The sequence below is a fragment of the Pollachius pollachius genome (genome assembly GCF_949987615.1).
Source record: "Pollachius pollachius genome assembly, chromosome: 19".
NCBI classification, from domain to species: domain Eukaryota; kingdom Metazoa; phylum Chordata; class Actinopteri; order Gadiformes; family Gadidae; genus Pollachius; species Pollachius pollachius.
In genome coordinates this window covers 17,132,012-17,149,034 of record NC_136952.1, presented here as the reverse complement: position 1 = coordinate 17,149,034, position 17,023 = coordinate 17,132,012, and the positions used below count along the sequence as shown (strand labels likewise).

General features: G+C 45.9%; 2 protein-coding genes across 2 annotated transcripts in view; one reads left to right on the top strand and one right to left on the bottom strand.

The window, feature by feature from the left end:
* The window catches only part of egr2b (early growth response 2b), a 2,727-nt gene extending 337 nt beyond the window's left edge, over nucleotides 1-2,390 (top strand). Inside the window, exon 2 of the mRNA XM_079757533.1 lies at nucleotides 469-2,390. Coding sequence (XP_079613659.1) covers nucleotides 469-1,670 — 1,202 coding nt within the window. The 3' untranslated portion in view covers nucleotides 1,671-2,390. The remainder of the gene's footprint in view (nucleotides 1-468) is intronic.
* Nucleotides 2,391-6,247: 3,857 nt separating this feature from the next.
* adoa (2-aminoethanethiol (cysteamine) dioxygenase a) lies at nucleotides 6,248-7,950 on the bottom strand. Its single transcript, XM_079757348.1, has one exon. It carries the CDS (start codon nucleotides 7,810-7,812, stop codon nucleotides 6,961-6,963), a length of 852 nt encoding a protein of 283 aa, XP_079613474.1. The 5' UTR covers nucleotides 7,813-7,950; the 3' UTR covers nucleotides 6,248-6,960.
* Between the last annotated feature and the right edge of the window lie 9,073 nt (nucleotides 7,951-17,023).

The window sequence follows — 17,023 nt, the reverse complement described above, 5'->3', positions numbered from 1 at the left end:
TTAGCCTACATCTTATTGTACAAGTACATAAGAGTCAAATTATTCGGCTTGATTCCTCAAGAGTCACATAGCAGCAACAATACAAGATTAAGAAAATAACGATAACAATAAAAATAAGTAGCAGACGTGGCAGTTGTACTGTAGTCACGGTTGATTCTAGTACAAAAATGTTGTGGAAATTCAAGAAATATGTATTTAAATAATCCGTTTTTGTTTAAATATCAGTTTTTGTGAGTGTGGTTTATCTTAAAGAAATGACAGAGCAGGACCCATCGACATATCGGTGGCGATGAAACCCAGATACAGCTTTATTTTTATTTGTACTTCTAAAGTAGGACTGTGAAGTCAGAGTCACTAACGCTGCACGTTGAGCGGATTTGATTTAGTTCAAAGAGAAGTTATTTTGGATTGTGTGATGTTTGCTCCAAGGTGGTGGTCGCACTAACAGCCCCCTCTCCCTCTCTGTAGACGGTCTGATGCACGGAGACCCCCTCGCAGCAGAGAAGCGCTCCCTCGACCTCTCCCCGTACTCTGGCTTCAGCCAGCCCGCTTCCCACCGCAACCAGACCTTCACCTACATGGGCAAGTTCTCCATCGACCCCCAGTACCCCGGCAACTGGAACCCGGAGGGGGTCATCAACATCGTCTCGGCGGGCATCTTCGGAATGCCTCCGCCTCCTCCCCCTCCTCCCCCCTCCTCCTCCGTCTCATCCTCTCCAGCCTCCTCCGGCTCCCCTCACCACTACTCCGGCGGTCCTCTGAGCTGCACCATGGCGGCGGGGCAGAGCCAGGGCGACATGGACCACCACCACCACCACCACCACCACCTGTACTCCCCACCGCCCCCCTACTCCTCCTCCGGCTGCGGGGGGGAGCACTACCAGGACCCCTCAGCGTTCCTGTCCACCTCCACCTGCCACATCTCCTCCCCGTACCCGCCACCGTCCTACTCCTCCCCGAAGCCCCCCATTACCTGCTCCGACGCGCCCGGCTTGTTCCCCATCGTGTCCGACTACTCCACCTTCTTCCCGCCGGCGGCATGCCAGCGGGAGATGCAGGCGGCCGCCCTCCCGGAGAGGAAGCCGTTCGGCCCGTGCCCGCTCGACTCATTCCGCGTGCCCCCGCCGTTGACCCCACTGAACACCATCAGGAACTACACGCTGGGGGGTCCGGGAGGAAGCGGTTCCGAGGGAGGGCCCCCGAGGCTTCCCTCCGCGTACAGCCCACAGAACCTGCCTCTCAGGCCCATCCTGAGACCCAGAAAGTACCCGAACCGACCAAGCAAGACGCCCATCCACGAGCGGCCGTACCCCTGCCCCGCCGAGGCATGCGACCGGCGTTTCTCGCGCTCCGACGAGCTGACCCGACACATCCGCATCCACACGGGCCACAAGCCCTTCCAGTGCCGCATCTGCATGCGCAACTTCAGCCGCAGCGACCACCTAACCACGCACATCCGCACGCACACCGGGGAGAAGCCGTTCGCCTGCGACTTCTGCGGACGCAAGTTTGCACGCAGCGACGAGCGGAAGAGACACACCAAGATCCACCTGCGGCAGAAGGAGAGGAAGTCGTCCACCGTCTCCTCTTCCTCTTCCTCCTCATCGTCCAACAGCTCGGGCCTGGACCGGTCCTCAGGCCTGGGCGGCACAGCGGGGATTTGTCCTTAAGAGACTCTTATAACAGGTGAATGTTGTGGTGGACTAGAGATCATCTGACCCTGGGTACGGACGACGCAAACCGCGGGACAGTGTCCGATGGACGCACCGGGGGAGGCGTGCTCCTGGCGCGTCTGATCCATTTCCCCTCCCGTGGTTCCGACGAGGGGCCCTTCATGATGTGTGGCCCTTTTATGCACTTTTGTCTTTACTAGTATGGGCTCCCCAGCAGCCATTAATTCATAACAGTAAGGGCCGTGATATTAAAGAAGATATTTATCCAACTTGCGCGCACCAGAGCAGCGCGTCGTGATGTGAAATAACCGCAATAATAGTTTGGATAAAGGGAAATGTGTTTTAAGTTATTGAAGTGTTCATCCTAACGTGTGTGTGGGTCGCTACCCCTTCGCTGCCTGGTTCTGCTTGTCTTTTTTAAGATGGGAAATTCGAGGACGTTATACATGCAATGTACATTTGTCATTCCTATAGAGATGTTGAACATATATTTTTGTACAAATGTTTTGGTGTTAACGCAAAGTGTGTTTTACGTGTACAACTACTGTGGGGATGTAACGTTGGATGTAAATAACTGGAACTTATATCGACTCCCCCTCGTCCTGTGGTTATTCTAGAATACCTCCAGTAGTATTAAAGATTCACATTCACATTGTGGTGTAGGAGTTGAATATGCTTCCAAATGTCAGTGTTCAGTGTAATATCCACCGCATGCAAGAGGACAAAACATATCGATAAACACAAACAGAAAGAAAAATCCCCTTCACACATTTGTGCTGTTGTTGGAAAAATAAAAACGGGTCGACTCCACGGTGCGTCATTCCTTATTCCTCTCAGAGCCGAGCGCTAAGCCGCTGGAATATAAAACGGACGGCATCCAAACCCAACAATTCTCAGGACACAACTCTAAAGAGATCAAACGTTTATAATGAAGTTAATCACAACAGATATATAATATTTAAATAATCGAAACTGAAACACCTCTTCCACCTCCCGGAGCCTCCAGTAGGAAACTCATTAATTAATTAATTCCATCAGGCCGTTATACAGCAGAAAGAGCTTTCCTGCATCGCTCTAGGATGATACATCTAGAACCAAAATAATATATATTTTACTTGTACAAAAAGTGTTTAAAAACCGTGAGTTGGATTGATTCAAGTCCTCTCCGTAAAGCTTTGGAGAGCAGCCGATCCAGTCAGCATCAAATGGATGAGTGAAATCTAAAGTTTGGGTGAAACAATTCTTCCTTTCAAATACAAATGGAGGTCTGGAGGTATCAAAATTGTATATGGGTTATATTTAATGTGAATAATTACCCATAAATAATAAAATAAGTAAACATTACATTTTATTTATTGTTCTCTGGCGTTCTAGATACGCCCGGTTGATCCAGGAAATTTATATAACATTGTGAAAAACAATCTGTTATAGGTGTCAGATGAATATATCGTAATTTGACGATAATTCATGATGTCATGTCATCAAAAGTGAATTGGACTGCAACCTTTTTTTTTATGTGGATCCAAAACAGGGTTTCTATAAGTGGGGACATGCCCCATCTGTCTGGTGGATCCTCCCCTCGGCCTGAATGGAGATCTCTGTACGCTGACAACCCTGCTTTGTCTGGTCTGGACGGCGCCCTGGAAACCAGTGCTGCCGATGAACTGTGCTGATGACACCGGCCATTAACGGGTCCTACTTCCTGGAAGACCCTGACGTGGGTGAAGAGATGGGGAGTGAGGGGATGAGGGGTGAGGGGGGGTACATGCAGTGACTTCAGCAACCCCAGAGACAAGCCTGAAGGCAGCCAGAGACCCTAGAATCAGATCATGAGTACTCTAACATGCACAGTTTGAAGACCCCCCATGGATCCAGGTGCTGCCGCTGTTTGCCGAGACCTGAAAAGGTGAAACTTTCCCCAAGAGAGCTTTTATTACAGCACATGGTGATACAATGAAAGATGAGTGTGTGATTAGATGATTTGGGCTCTTGCCTCGGAAGAACATTGATTGTGGTTTTAGCATGGAGAGCAAAGATTAAGTATTTAATTGGTAACACCTAATAAGGGTACATTAATGAACCATTCATTAATATTAGTTCATGCCGTTAAGCATTAACTAACAGTTGATCAACAGTTAACTAATGATGTAATAATCATTTACTAATGGTGTTCATGTTAACTAAGATTTCAATGTATAAATTATTTGAAAGGGTTAACCAATTAATTGATGAGGGTATTCTCTGTCTCAAACCGAAGAACACAATATAAGAAAATTCTAATATCCTAAAAAGTAAGAGTGTTACATTTCAAGTTTGTCCAAAGACGGACAGCCAAAATGAATGAATGAACCTGGACCATAAGCACACACCAAACAGCAGTAAAAGAAGACACATGACTGGTAGCCTCCTCCAAATGGAACAGTAAAGGTTTCATGGACAGCATGCAGTGTTTACAGAGCCAGACTAAAGGAACAGCAGTACTTTGAGAGCCATGTCGGTCATACTGGCTGGGGTTTATTACACCGTCCCTCCATGAGTGAGGGGAGCGACCACATCGAGAAGGTCAGTGAACCATGTGACTGGCTGGAGCCCCTCTTAAAGCCCTGGTCAGTTTTTAACGCCTTTCAGTTCATTGGTCAGTTTCTAACGCCTTTCCAGTCTGGAACGCGGCGGGTGTGAGGTGTGTGATCAGGGCTCCTCAGGGATGAGTGATGAACCTGTATCCGCGTCCATACGTCAAATGAACAGGCCTGTACTTCCTGGAGCTGATGACCAGGCCAACTCACTTATTGGATCATCTCATTCTGATATTGAAGCACACATGAAGGTGCTGAGATATATTAAGCTGGATAAGAAAATGTTTCATGGAATTGATGCAGGACAAATAAAATATTGCAATTTATGAGTCAAAGTTGGACTTTTGTGGTTATGCTGATGTGAATATTAAAGCTGCTGTCCGTAACATTTATGTGTCATAATTTTGTCATAATTTGAATACAATCTCATTACACAGTTTAGGAGGAGATTGCTAAGGTCATTTTAGAAAGAACAGTTCCCTGATGGAAAGATAGCCTATCTAATCATTTAATTAACTGAAAATAGGACGTTTTGGTCCTCTCCAGTCTTATGTTAGGGAGGTAAACCAACTGTTTGGCTTGTTGACAGCATTTTTAATATTTCTTCAAATCACAAATTGAAAACGGTTAGCAGGTGATCCGTTACCTTCCACTTAGACTGCACAGAGATATGTTGTCCTGTAGACAGAGTCTTTGTTGTCCTGTAGACTGGGTCTCTGTTGTCTTCTAGACCGGGTCTCTCTTGTCCTGTAGACAGAGTATGTGTTTTCCTGTAGATCAGGTTTCTGTTGTCTTCTAGACCAGGTCTCACACGGAAACATACTCGCTTGCCTTGCGAATGTGTAAATGTGTCTGAACCATTTCCATGCTGTGTCCGATTCTCTACTGATTCTACGAGGTCGGGACCTTGTATTTACATTATTAAAGGGGTTATATCATGCTTTTTCAACCTTTTTTTTTTCTTTAGACTGTTATATGCTGTATGTATACATGTTTTACGTCTGAAAAATCTAAGTCTGAGCCAGGGGGAGCATTCGCGCCCACCGAGAACGCCCCTCGATAAGTGTGCGAAACAGCTCAAACCTTAGTTCCGTAATAGTGTTACGTCAGATTGTTTAGTGGGCGGTGCTGAAGTCCCGCCTCCTGGCTACCCGCAATGTTTACAACTTCTCGGGTGGGGGTGAATTTACAGACACACGCGTAAAGTGTTCAACCAATCGCAAACGCAGGAGCGACATGATACAAAACAATGTTTTTGAAAGATGCTGAAATTGGTTTTGCAGAAATGTAGTGTGAGTGTAAGGGGTATTGTTTTACATGCAGGTATGTAACCCTATTCGAGTAGTACCCCCAAATGCAATTATTAACCCTAAAAAAGCATGATAGGGGATTTTTAAACAAGATGTGTGGCATTATTTTGAACTGGTAGGCACGGTCAGTATGTTCTCAGAGATGGTGAAACCATGGATGTGGTCCAAACGTAAACTGTAAAGGTCTGTGCATATCAAGAGGGCTCTCTGGTAAACCCTCCTGATGCTAACTGAGACTGCTCAGCAATTGTCTCATGATAAAAAGTGAGTACTTGAATGTAGATACATTGTAATTCAAAAATGGTTTGGAATCCAGAGATTTCTCTAGTATAAACACAGCCAATGAGCGACAGCACGGCAAAGATAAATACTCAAATGGAGCTTTTGGAATAGCGTGCATCACCCGGTACCATGTCATTTAATGTCACTTGTTATTATTTAATGTGTTAAAGATGTAGTATCATCGTGCTAATATTGGAACCCCATGGGTCATGTTGTCATGGTTGAGGGTGGGGCCCAGCGATACAATTAGCAAACAATGGGAACGGCGTTGCAAATCAAATCTCACTTTCTGAATTACTGCAAGCTCTGCTTCTTTTTTTTACTACTTATTTTTTACTGTTGCTAAAAGATCAATATCTAGCTGCGTATAGGCCAATGTTATTAACAGTGTTCTATTATTATTGAACCTGACTTTAATGAGAAATATGACATAATAATTTTGCATATTAATGCAATAGATCTCAAAATAATAAAGATTTACAAATCCATACGTAAGATATAATGAATATAATGTAGCACATCCAAGATATAGTTGAACGTTTACCATGAGATTTAGGCAGTTATATCACTAACAGCATAAATAGTGATTACTATAAACATTCTGCATGGGTCTCATATTTAACCTTTAACAGTTATGCATTTGATTAAGATTGTACATTTCCACAAAACTAACTGTGTCATTTAACATTGGAACAGTCATCCTAAAGTGGAGCCTTTCATGGCTATCAAATAAAAAGTCCTTGATGTGAAATAAAGTTGTCATGCACACTTGAATCAAAGACATAGTAGAGCTGTACAGGAATATATTGAATTAAATTAGGCAGAAAAAAGGTCACTTTTAACTCTGGTAATAAAACATCTCAGTATATTTGGAAAAGGTATTAAAGTATTAAAATACAAAGATATTAGATGCTATCAGAAAGGCCACACATTGAGTTCCCAACATCTTGATATGTTCATTGAAGAGCATTTCTCAGTGGAATGCTGTCAGCAACATCAGCTCTCAGGGTTTCGCTTTTCAAGTGTCCATTGTGATTAGGTCGGTGAAAACGGTTCTGCAGGCAACTTCGTGGTTTTCAGGCAATTGCTCGATACTACTTTCTCAAAGTTTTACATCACTTAATATTTATATTCTTTCACAGAAACGGTTGGGCCTGGGTACGATTCCCCGCCGCACCAGAAGTCCTCGGGCTGCGGTATCTCCAGGAGCCACGTCTCCGTCTCCTGCTCCTGGTTCAGGTCCTGGTCCTTCTCCTCCGGCCCGTCCTGCTGCTGAGCCACATGCCCGCTCTCCGCCCCCCGGGGCGCAGCGCTGCTCAGCACCCGATAGTAGTGACAGTCCCGCCCGTCATCCGAGTCGTACGGCGGCGCGAGGATGTCGAGGAAGGCGGCCGGTCCGTCCAGTGCGTCGATCTGGTGCAGGTTGTCCCGCAGCGGGGTGAGCAGGCACGGCCCGCTGCCCTCGGAGTACTCGCCCACCGAGCGCAGCCGGGCGCGCCGGAGGGAGCCCCTTTGGCGCGGGGCCAGCGGGGGGGCGAATACTGGCGGCTCGGTCGCGCTCGCGCCCTGCTCCAGCTTGTCGAAACACCGGATGCTCACCTTGCCGTAAAGCACTTTCAGCATCCCGTGCATGCTAGGGTGGTCGTGTAGAGGGATGGACGCGCCGCTGCTCAGCGTGAACACCCCCATGCTGAACGTGTCCGTCTCGCAGATGTGCATGTACGTGACCGGCGGGTTGACGGCGTCCGGGTTGGATCCCGCCGCTCCGCTCCGGGGTGCGAGCTTCAGGTCCGCTGCCCTGAGCGCCGTCATAAGCGCCTCGAGCTCGCTATGCTTCTGAGAGAAGTCCTCCTCCTCCCCGCCGCACGCCGCCGGGTCCGAGCCGACCGCGGCCGGGTCCGAGCCGCTGAACGTGCGGTGGGCTTGGCTCGCTATCCTCTGGATGAGGGGGGTTTTGTTGTCCCGGGGCATCCTGTGGTCTTAAAGAACATCGATGAGACTCTCGGTAGGAGGAGGGTTACACACTACAACATATCCGGTGTGAAAACAGAACAATCCGTGATAAAACCGTCTAAGTGTCCCCTCCAGAGAGCCGCCATCCTCCGGTCATTCTCCACCCCGTCTCTTCTCCCCATGCGCGCTCCCGCCGGGGCCTGCGCGTCAAGTTCAGCAACTCACAGCGCCTGCGCAGGACACTCGATCTCTTCTGGGACTTGTAGTTTATGAGTGAAATATAACTGTCACACGTGTAAACAAAGCTGTTGGTAAAACGGAATGCATCACATTTATCCTTGGATATGTTATATGTAATGGGATAAAGACCGCACATATCGCTTATTCTCCACGTTCGCTCGACTTTGTTGTCGGCTACAGTTCAGTGAGACTACACTTCCCAGGAGCCCGGGGAGGACCACGGGGTTTCCGAGGGTAAGGCAAGACAGGCCATTGAACCCGACCCTCCCCCACCCTGCTCTCCTCCATCATATCCTCTCGACCTTTTAACAAGAGTTCATTCGTTCGTGCTGTCCGACTTTATGACTGAATTTACAACAGAAAACGCCATTTATAAGTTAATAACCTAATGTCAGTACATAATCATATTTCTTAAAATCCATAATTGACTGTGATTACAAATATATCAATCTGCAATATATTATATCAAATCTATTATCATCGAGTTATTATTTCACAATATTATTATGTATTATTCATTAATCTATAATGCATGTAATGAATAAAGATGAATGTTCACTGGGTCATTGGAAATCCATGACCTTGGTCTGTGTGTGTTTGTGCGTCATCTTGCATAGTAATACTGTTTTGTTTGTGAATAAGGTGGGTTCTTATCTTCTCCATACATGCATGATTTTATTTGTGTGAATGCGTGTGTTTGTGTGTGTGTGTGTGTGTGTGTGTGTGTGTGTGTGCCAGTGAGAGTGGGTGACGCCTTCAAAATGAAGAGCTCTCCTCTTGAGAAATAACGAGGACAGCTCATCTAGATCCACACACACACACGCAGACACACACACACACCACGTCCGTCAATGTTAGTCCATTAATGTTGCTCTTGAACAGGGGCCATTGTCTCGGAGAGCCGTGTGTATTTCTGAGAGCAGAGAGTTCATATGAAAAGAGTGAATATGGCTCAGCGGCCACAAGATATTATTCCTTTATTCTGCTCTAAGAAAAAACAAAACTGCCATTAAATGTTGGTTCATAGTTCATGTTCAACCAAATCCTTTGGTTTCTATCACATGACTTAAACGTATTCTTGCATGAATTCTTACCATGTTTGGTTTTTATCTCTTCCCTTTACAGATATCTTTTTATCTTTATATTTAAGATATATCCGTCATTTTTACAACTGTGTTCATCAAAAGGGATGTCAGATTCAAGAGCTGAGTGTCCTTTGCTAGAGGCCGCCGGTTCACTCTGAGGAGACGTGTGGACATATCTGGACGTCTCTAGGCCTGCTCTGAGGACTGAGATGTGATGTGCGTCTGTGGAGGTCACCACGCCTGAGTGACTCCATAGATCCGAGTCGATTGCATTGTCTCAGTTCCTCTTGTCATCCAGGGATCCACTGAGAAAGATGATTGGTATCAGCCTGTACCACTGTTTCCCTGACATAAAGGCATTATTATTTCCTGATTGCTCAGAAATGTGCATGACTGACATAGCGGAGAAGTCAGACGGAGAAAGACATGCCTCTGAATGAGCTGAAGCCAAACCCCACTGAATGGAGCGAGTGATCGTTTCGGTGACCGGAATTAGCATACGGACACACACACATAAGCAACACACACGCAGACACACACCACACACATACACACACACACTAACACAAGTCCTTCTGTTCTTTGGAATCAGTAATTTAGACAATAAAATGACAACAGACCGCATATGGATCACTTACTGCCAGCGGTAAACAAGGCCTTTGTTTTCAGTCAACAGGCCCTCTGTTGTTGCTCTTCATCACAGTCATCACACATTATGGGATATATTCCACTGTTTGAGATGTGACTGGTCTTTTCATTCTCTGACTCTTGTGGCCTCAGATTTTGGCAGAGGTTGAGAATAACTTGAACTCTGATGTTGTTTCAAAGAACGCTAACAATCCCGGCCAACCCATGAAAATTCATCAGCTGCAAATGTCTGCATGATTTAACGGCCTAAGTGGTGCCGCCATGCAAATGTTGGTGCACTGCATTGAATCCTTTTGGTTGGATGAATGAATGGCTGTGGACTCTGAGCCGGACACAGAACAAACAATATCATTTAGATACAACATCATCATTTACAGGTTTACGCTTATGTTTCTGGAAATGTCTGAATTTATTTGACCATATATGTACAGATGTTTTGCTGCCTACGTTTTAAAGAAGGTTTCATGTGCATTCAGATGCGTGATATTTCTCTGCTCGTGGAATATGACAATAGGGCTGTTGTTCTGCCATGTTGGAAACCTTCCAGCATCCTTGTGTCCTCGCTGGTCTCATGAAGTCTCCCACCATCTGCCACGCTATTCATCCAAACATACACTAAATAATATAAACACATATTCTGTGACTTCCAAAGATGTCCGCAGTGCTAAAAGGGGGGCGGGCCGGTGTGGGGGATCCCCATTGGACTAAGCGAGGCAGGACGAGCGAGTTCAAACAGTGTGCTGTCGTATTTCCTGCTGCCCCCCCATAAATGCTGCTTTTTTTGGCTCTCTTTCTCTGCTTTAAGAGTCTTAAATCACGGCGAGCCAGGGGTCAGCCTTGCTAATGTTCAAAACAGTGGCTGAAAAACAGTAGGAAAGAATTATGGCCTCTTTGACCTATCTTGGATTCGCCCTATTTTATCTGTATTCTTTTTATTATTTTATTTCTGTCGGTCACTCCTCCTGTTAGTGTCTTATTAAACTTCCCTTAAAAATATCTGTTAGTATTTGATAACATTTAAATTGGCTCAGCTTAAAGGTTGCAGTGCATTCTGTTAAAGTAGCAGTGAGTGATTACACACTAAGGTAACGGTGTCGTAGAAGGACGGCTTACCGCAGATCTTTGAAAGTGTTAATATATTTATAGTTTATTATCAGTGTGTTATACTCCTGTCCATGTTTTAGCTGTAGTCTGTCCCCGCGAGCATTAGACATGATAGCCATTCAAAAACAACTGTAGATAGAACACAATGAAGGCCGTGATTCAAGACACAAGTTTGAATCATCACACATTGTTTTGAAGATTTACACACATCCGCAAATGTTTTCCTTTTATTTTTGTTAAAAAAAATGCATATGTGTTTCAGTTAAAAAGTGTACGTATTCTGAGAATCCATGTTTGACATTTAGAGAGGTGTATTGTTTACGTCAGGACCCTGCCACTGATTGGCCCTAGTGTTGGGCCACGTGTTGAGTAAATAGCTAACCTATGAGTTATAAGTTGACTCAAACCAATGTTAAGGTTGGGGGCTCCGCGGTGTCCCAGTCAGAGCCTCTCCCAGTCAGAGCCTCTGTTGGGCGAGGAGAGGACCCCCTCCTCTGCCCCCCATCCTAAGCAATGCTGCCCCCCCCACCCCTCCAGGGACATATCTAAGTTGTGTTAAATACCAGGTTTGTATTTAAACGTTTGTGGTTCACTTCATGTCGCTCTCAAACAAGTGGATCGTAACCTATACCAAAGTAGATATACATGTATATACTTACTGTTTATATCAAGGTGAAACATTTCAATGCTCCTCTGGTTCATTGCAAAGCCTCCTCATAACTAAGGCCTCCGTCTGGAGGCCTTAGTTATGAGGTGGCTCCTCTATGAACCAGCCTTACTGGTTAAGAGGGCGTTACATGAATGTACACAGTGTGGTCTCTACAGAACAGGACCACAGTATCTCATACCTCCTACTGCACCGTCTACCTGCCAACGGCAAACATCAGAACTAATAGCCCCCTGCTGATGGAACCACAGACCCTATCGTGTGGATTTACCCCACAATCCGTCTCTAGATAACAACCCTCACTCAGACAAAGCACTGGTTTATCATCTGTCAGCCATTACCGAGTCCCAGTCCCTGTCCGTACACGGCCCACAGCGAGAGGAAGATCTCCTGGTTCGTATAAACAGGAAACAATACACAGTTTCTGTCTTGCACCAATCTCAATGAAACATATGAAAATCTAGATGACTTTTCTGTGGTCTAGGGGAATCATTTCAAGAGGCCATTCTTTAGGATTAAAATTAATGCACTTTTCATTAATCGTCTATCACACAAGGACCCCCGACACACGCAAACACAAAGTAACACACACACACACACACACACACACACACACACACACACACACGTGTGAGTCAGGTGCTGGTACCCAACAGAGCCGTCTTCTTCATGAAATAATAACGTAATGTGTGAAACAGCGGCCCTACATCAGACCTGTTTCTTCTTCCATTTATCATTTCACAGGTCAACATCAAAACCTACAGTCGTGTATTGGCAAGATACCAATACCGGCACCATGGCTTAAGATATGATCTATCTTTCATGAGTTAAAGATATGCAGCCATTAAGACAAAGAGCATCAATGACATATCACATATACATTAGGTTTCACATTCTGAAACAACCCTGTGGAGAGTGGGTTTAAATTCAGACAACTCTAAACACTTTGGTTCCAACCCATGTGTCTTTGAGTGTTTTACACCCCATATCCAGGAGACATGAATATGGAAGCAGATTGTTGTTGTTATGACTGATGGCCAACATGTATATATACAATCCTGTTGGTTTGTGTGGCGGTTAGCTGGATAGGCCTGAGGAGGTAATGTTGATGTTGTCATTTAGGGTTATTTTCCCCCCAAAAAACCCATGGGGGTGGCTGAGAGCCTCTGAAAGGACAGGGGGGGGGTCAATGACTACATATACTGTAGTCATTTACAGAGGGTGGGGGTTTGACAATGGATGTTTGGGGGACAGGGTGCCCCTCGCTATCAAGGACAATGTAGCTTCCCATTGCTATGCTAATGTTGTGCTTGTCAGCTAGTTAGTGGAAGTCTTCCTACTTTCTCCCATCAGGGACTCTGGCTAAATGTTTTGCTGAGTCGTGAGCTTGTCATTAAGTCAAAAACTCTCACAAAACAAAACAATATCATATAAACTATTGTAACATTCACAGCCATTTTGTTCCCAGCAACCATTGAAATCATTCATCATTATTGTACCAATAGCATGTTGCTATTCAGCTGTAACAAAATGTAGTAGCATTTTTGTTGTCAATTTCTTATTAAAATTATTTTAGTAGGGAATATTGAGGGTGTGTGTGCATTTAAGTGGCAGGAAGGCATTACAGCAGCCAACACACACACACACACACACACAGACAAACACACTAACGACACACACACACACACACACACACACACACACACACACACACACACACACACACACACACACACACACACACACACACTCACACACACACACACACATACCCCCTCCCCCGAGGCCTTTGTCCCAGGATGATGTACGAGACAGCGTCTCCCCTGCCGGACGGCAGGAACACGACAGCCCAGCCACGCGGCTGTCCCCGTAATGGAGACGGATGGGGGCCCCGCTTTGTCCACTACCAAGATGGAGTTGGCGGGACACTCTGAGGGCCCGACAGTACCCTTGAACAGCTCCGGGAGGGGGGCGCTTGTAAGGGCAGAGTCGGCCCGCCGACGGCTCACGTCTGGCGGGCTGCGCTGGGCCCGCCGCCGGCTGACGGACGGACAGACGGATGATGGATGGAGGCAGCGGCGGCCGGGCAGAGCGGGATGATGGGGACGTGTCAGGGACGTCCAGCGGGTCATTGTGGGACCAGTGACAGGACGGTTCCTGGCCGCCGGGGTCCTGTCTGTGAGGCGATGCTGGGAACATTCCAGGGATGACTGGGAATGTACAGGTGCAGAGGCGAGAGAGAGAGAGCGAGAGAGAGAGGGGGGGGAGAGAGGGAGAGAGGGAGAGGGAGAGAGGAAGAGAGAGAGGGGGGGAGGAGGGCGAGAGGGGGAGAGACAAAGAGAGAGGGGAAGAGAGAGGGAGAGGGAGGGAGAGAGGGAGAGGGAAAGGGAGAGAGGGAGAGGGAGAGGAATGGAGAGAGGGAGACAAGGAGGGAGGGGGAGATGGGAAAGAGAGAGGGAGAAGGGAGGAGAGAGACAGAGAGAGAGAGAGAGAGAGAAAAAGAGAGAGAGACAGAGAGAAAGAGAGGGGGTGAGAGAGAGGAAGAGAGGGAGGGAGGGAGGGAGAGAGAGGGGAAGAGAGGAAGAGAGAGGGAGGGAGGGAGAGAGATGAAGAGAGAGAGAGAGGGAGAGGGAGGGAGGGAGAGAGAGGGAGGGAGGGACAGAGATAGAGAGGGAGAGAGAGAGAGAGAGAAGGTGAGAGAGGGAGAAAGTGAGGGTGGGAGAGAGAGAGAGTGAGGGTTTTTTTTAAGGTTTTTATAAGTAGAAGTAGTATTATTACAATATAAGTGAGGAAAGAATGCAAACACTAGCTAGGTACATGAAAAGACGGTAAGTGTCATTTAAAATGCACATTATTCAGTCAGATATTTACATTTTAGTAGAATAGCCCTAAAATGTAAAAAGCTCATAAATACAGTGTTTTCCAAAATTATTTGGATCATTTTGATGATCCAAATAATTAATCAACTAATCAATGTATGTAATTTCCAGTATTTGCAGTACACACTTTGTGTGTGTGCTGTATACATGTGTGTGTCTCTGTATGTGCATGCATGTGTGCATGCGTGTGTGTGTGTGTGTATGTTTGTGTGTGTGTGTGTGTGCGCGTGTGCGTGCGTGCGTGCGCGCTTATCGATCGAAAAGCATCAAAATGGAACTCAGCGATGCGGAAATATTGGAGGTATTATTTTGGGGTTTTCATAAATCTTCTGTTGTGTTTCCCTCCGTGCCTCTTCATCTTCTGATCCACCGTACAGCCATGCTCCATTCTCCGCTAAGTGACGGATTATTCCAGCGTAGATGTCGCTGCAGGCAGAAGTGCCTCAATTCATCAACACTGAACCAGTAACTACATGAGTCTGTGTGTGTGTGTGTGTGTGTGTGTGTGTGTGTGTGTGTGTGTGTGTGCGTGTGTGTGTGTGTGTGTGTGTGTGTACTAGAATACTCTTGGTGGGGTGGGGGCTTGAATACATGTGGCAATTTAAAGGAAAAAGAAAACAGTTTGACCGTCTACAACCAAAATACTTTCTCTAGGATATTTACTCCCCCGTGCCCCTCCCCTCTCTCTCTCTGTCTCCCCCACTCTCTCTCTGTTGTTCTGTCTCTCTGTGTCTCTGTCTCCCCCTCTCGTTCTCTCTCTGTCTCCCCCACTCTCTCTCTGTATTTCTGTCTCCCCCCTCTCGTTGTCTCTCTCTGTCTCCCACTCTCTCGTTCTCTCTCTCTGTCTCCCCCTTTCTCACTGTCACTCTCTCTCTCGGTCTCCCCCCCCCCCCCCCCCCCTCTCTCTTTCTGTCTCTCCTCACTCTCTCTGGCTCTGTGTCTCTCTGCCTCCCCCTCTCTTTCTCTCTCTCTGTCCCTCGGTCTCTCCTCCCTCTCTCTCTCTGTCTCCCCCTCTCTCCCTCTCCCCCTACTTCTTGCCCTGGTCTCAATAGGGCTCTTATGAGCTGCTTCCCCAGACAGGATGTTCCCTACACACTGTACAGCTGGGACGGCTCCATGGCTCATAAACATACATCATGACACTGGAGTCAAATGCACAATAAACACACGTTTACATGGAACCTTGTGAGAGAATGAGGGATCCCAGCAGCGTGTTTCAGTGTGCCCGCTGTGTCTCAGAGGACTGAAGGGAGGCAGCGCGTGGTGGGGCTGGTCGGGGTAGGCCAGGGTCCACTCCGTTTGATCTCAACACAAGAAAGGATCTATGACCACGACTTGAGCAAAGAGGCTGCAAGGAGAACATCAAAGGTCATTCCAGCCACGTGTATCAATGATGTTCCTCATGTGTACGTCTCAAAACAGATTGATGAATATTGTCATTTATTGAATGAAAGACCTTTGTTTCAGGAATTTGAGTTCCATGCTCTCCTCATTCGTATCATCTGCTTACACTCAGTCAGTCCACAGTGTATATACAGGAAGAGCACACGCAAACAACCCCGCAAACACACACACACACACACACAAAGGCATATGCACACAGAGAATAACTGGCCCAACCCTAACTCTCCATGGAGTCTTACGGTTGAGCTCCTCCCCAGAGTGTTGTGCCTTGCTCATGAGCACATTTAGGGAAATAGATGGAGATTGAGTGTTGGTGTCAAGCTTTTTTTGATTGTTCTGCCATTCTTAGATTTGAGAACAGATGTGAAGTGTATGATGTACGGTTCTATGTTCAGTGTACAGTCAATAGTCGTGCTTCAAGGTGTCTGCCACCCTACCTGCACATCATTCAGCATGTGAGGGGGCCTCTGACCAAACCAAAAAGTTCTTAATGTTCCTATTTGGAAAGCGGTTGCAGAAACCACTCCTCATACGCTCCTCAGTGTCCCTATACTACTCAGTGTATTTAGTTCCACATGCACGTGTTTGGGTGTTGGGATCAGAGCATCACATAGCGAGACCTCACCTAATCCGTCAAATCCCCCATTTTAAATCCTGAAAAAGCCATTTGGTTTGAATAAATTGATGAAAAAAACTATCACTTTTAGTTCAATTTATCCGCTGAGTAGAATGGCATGTCCACATCTGTATATAGATTGTGGCAAAAGTGTTGTGTTTTTTTGTGTCTCATTGGTGTTTAGTCGTTCAAAACCTAATACGACTTAAGAATGATTGATGCTTGACATAAAAATTACCTAAATGTACCTAAAAGATAACCTGGCTGACAAAAGCATTTTTCTATTTAAGGGTAAATTAGGAAATCTATTCACACATCAAATTGATTAACTCAAAATGCAACGTATGGTCGAAATAATTTATAATAATTATGATAATAATTATAATGATAAAAATAATAGTACAATTTTAAAATAAAAAAAGTATTATTATTATATTATAATATAACAAATATTATTAATAATAATATTAATAACAATAATATTAATAAATTGATTTTTTAACTGACAACCTTTTAGCATCTCCTCCTGCAGGACCGATTTAATGACTACTGTATAAACACGCTACTGGGAATTTGTTAAAAGGAG

What these genes read in the sequence shown, in the direction of transcription:
- adoa (XM_079757348.1), bottom strand. Translation starts at nt 7,812, where the DNA reads ATGCCCCGGGACAACAAAACCCCCCTCATCCAGAGGATAGCGAGCCAA.